This window comes from Orycteropus afer, unplaced genomic scaffold (genome assembly GCF_000298275.1).
Source record: "Orycteropus afer afer isolate SDZICR_OR568_19922 unplaced genomic scaffold, OryAfe1.0 scaffold00253, whole genome shotgun sequence".
Taxonomy (NCBI): Eukaryota; Metazoa; Chordata; class Mammalia; order Tubulidentata; family Orycteropodidae; genus Orycteropus; species Orycteropus afer.
The window spans coordinates 3,393,642-3,394,828 of NW_006921840.1; the positions used below are offsets into that span (position 1 = coordinate 3,393,642).

General features: G+C 33.3%; 1 protein-coding gene across 1 annotated transcript in view; it reads right to left on the reverse strand.

Annotated features, from left to right (window-relative positions):
* The window catches only part of CFAP54 (cilia and flagella associated protein 54), a 602,528-nt gene that overhangs the window by 286,961 nt on the left and 314,380 nt on the right, over positions 1 to 1,187 (reverse strand). The window contains 1 exon segment of the mRNA XM_042782173.1: positions 630 to 842. Within this exon segment, the coding sequence (XP_042638107.1) occupies positions 630 to 842 (213 nt within the window).

The window sequence follows — 1,187 nt, forward strand, 5'->3', positions numbered from 1 at the left end:
AACAACAACAACAATTTATAATTAAAATACAACCTACCTCAAATTATGATATATACTGTGATTTATTTTCCCCACAAAAGAAGGAGACTTGTATGGGGACTCTGGATTTCCTGTGACATAAAGAAATGCTTGTGTTTTATTTCACACTTAGGATTTGTTATTAATTTGGTTGCACTCTCGACAGGGTAAAGATAAGAGAAACAAACTTAATGATAAACAAATTAGGAAACAAAAAGCCACACTCATAATTTGAGTATTGATACGAACTAAATGACTTAATGCAGCTGAGTTACATATGCACTAGATACTAAGTTTTAGATCAGTGGCACGATCTAATCAATTTCACCAAATATTTTAAGGAAAAAAAAAAAACTAAAATAATAGAGTAATAACAGAACAAAATCAAATGACATTATTTTTATCCAAAATGCAATTCAAACAGTGATGTCAGAGCAAGAATATTGGTCACTATGTTTTATTTCTAAGTACCGTAAAGAATTCTAATTATAGAAGGTTTAAAAGTTAAACAAGAACTTACAAAAAAAATTAGTGAAATTTGAAAAGTCTAAGGTAAATAGGGCAAAAATACCATAATGAATTAAGATTGGGTGATTTTACAAATTACTTACTATTAGGTTTTGCTTAGCAAAGTGCAGTTCCCGTATAACATAATAAAGACTTGCAACTACAGAGCAAATATCAGCCCTGTATCTATCTGAGAAGAGCTCAATGCCTGGAAGAAGTTGAGTGATTTCATATTGAGCATAACATCGTTCAGCTTTAGGATGTGGGAGGGTTGTTCTCAGCAAACCCTGAAAAATAATAAAATGTGAAATAAAGAGCTATCAAATTGCATTTGCATCAATGGACCAAACTAATAAGTCCCTGGATTACTTCCTAAAGTGCCTAGCGCATACCTAGCAGATCTGTGGGTGGTGGAAACGGTTAACACACTTGGTTGCTAAAAAAAGTTTGAGTCCTCCCAGAGGAATGTGGGAAGAACAGCCTGGTGGTCTACTTCTGCAAAATCAGCCATTGAACATTTTATGAGCACAGTTCTATTCTGACACACATGAGGTCACCAGGAGTTAAAATTAACTCAATGGCAAGTGGTTTTATCATTAATATTGTCATCTTTATAGGTTCCAAATGCTTCCATCATTCAAGATGGGTCTTTTGAATTTCAT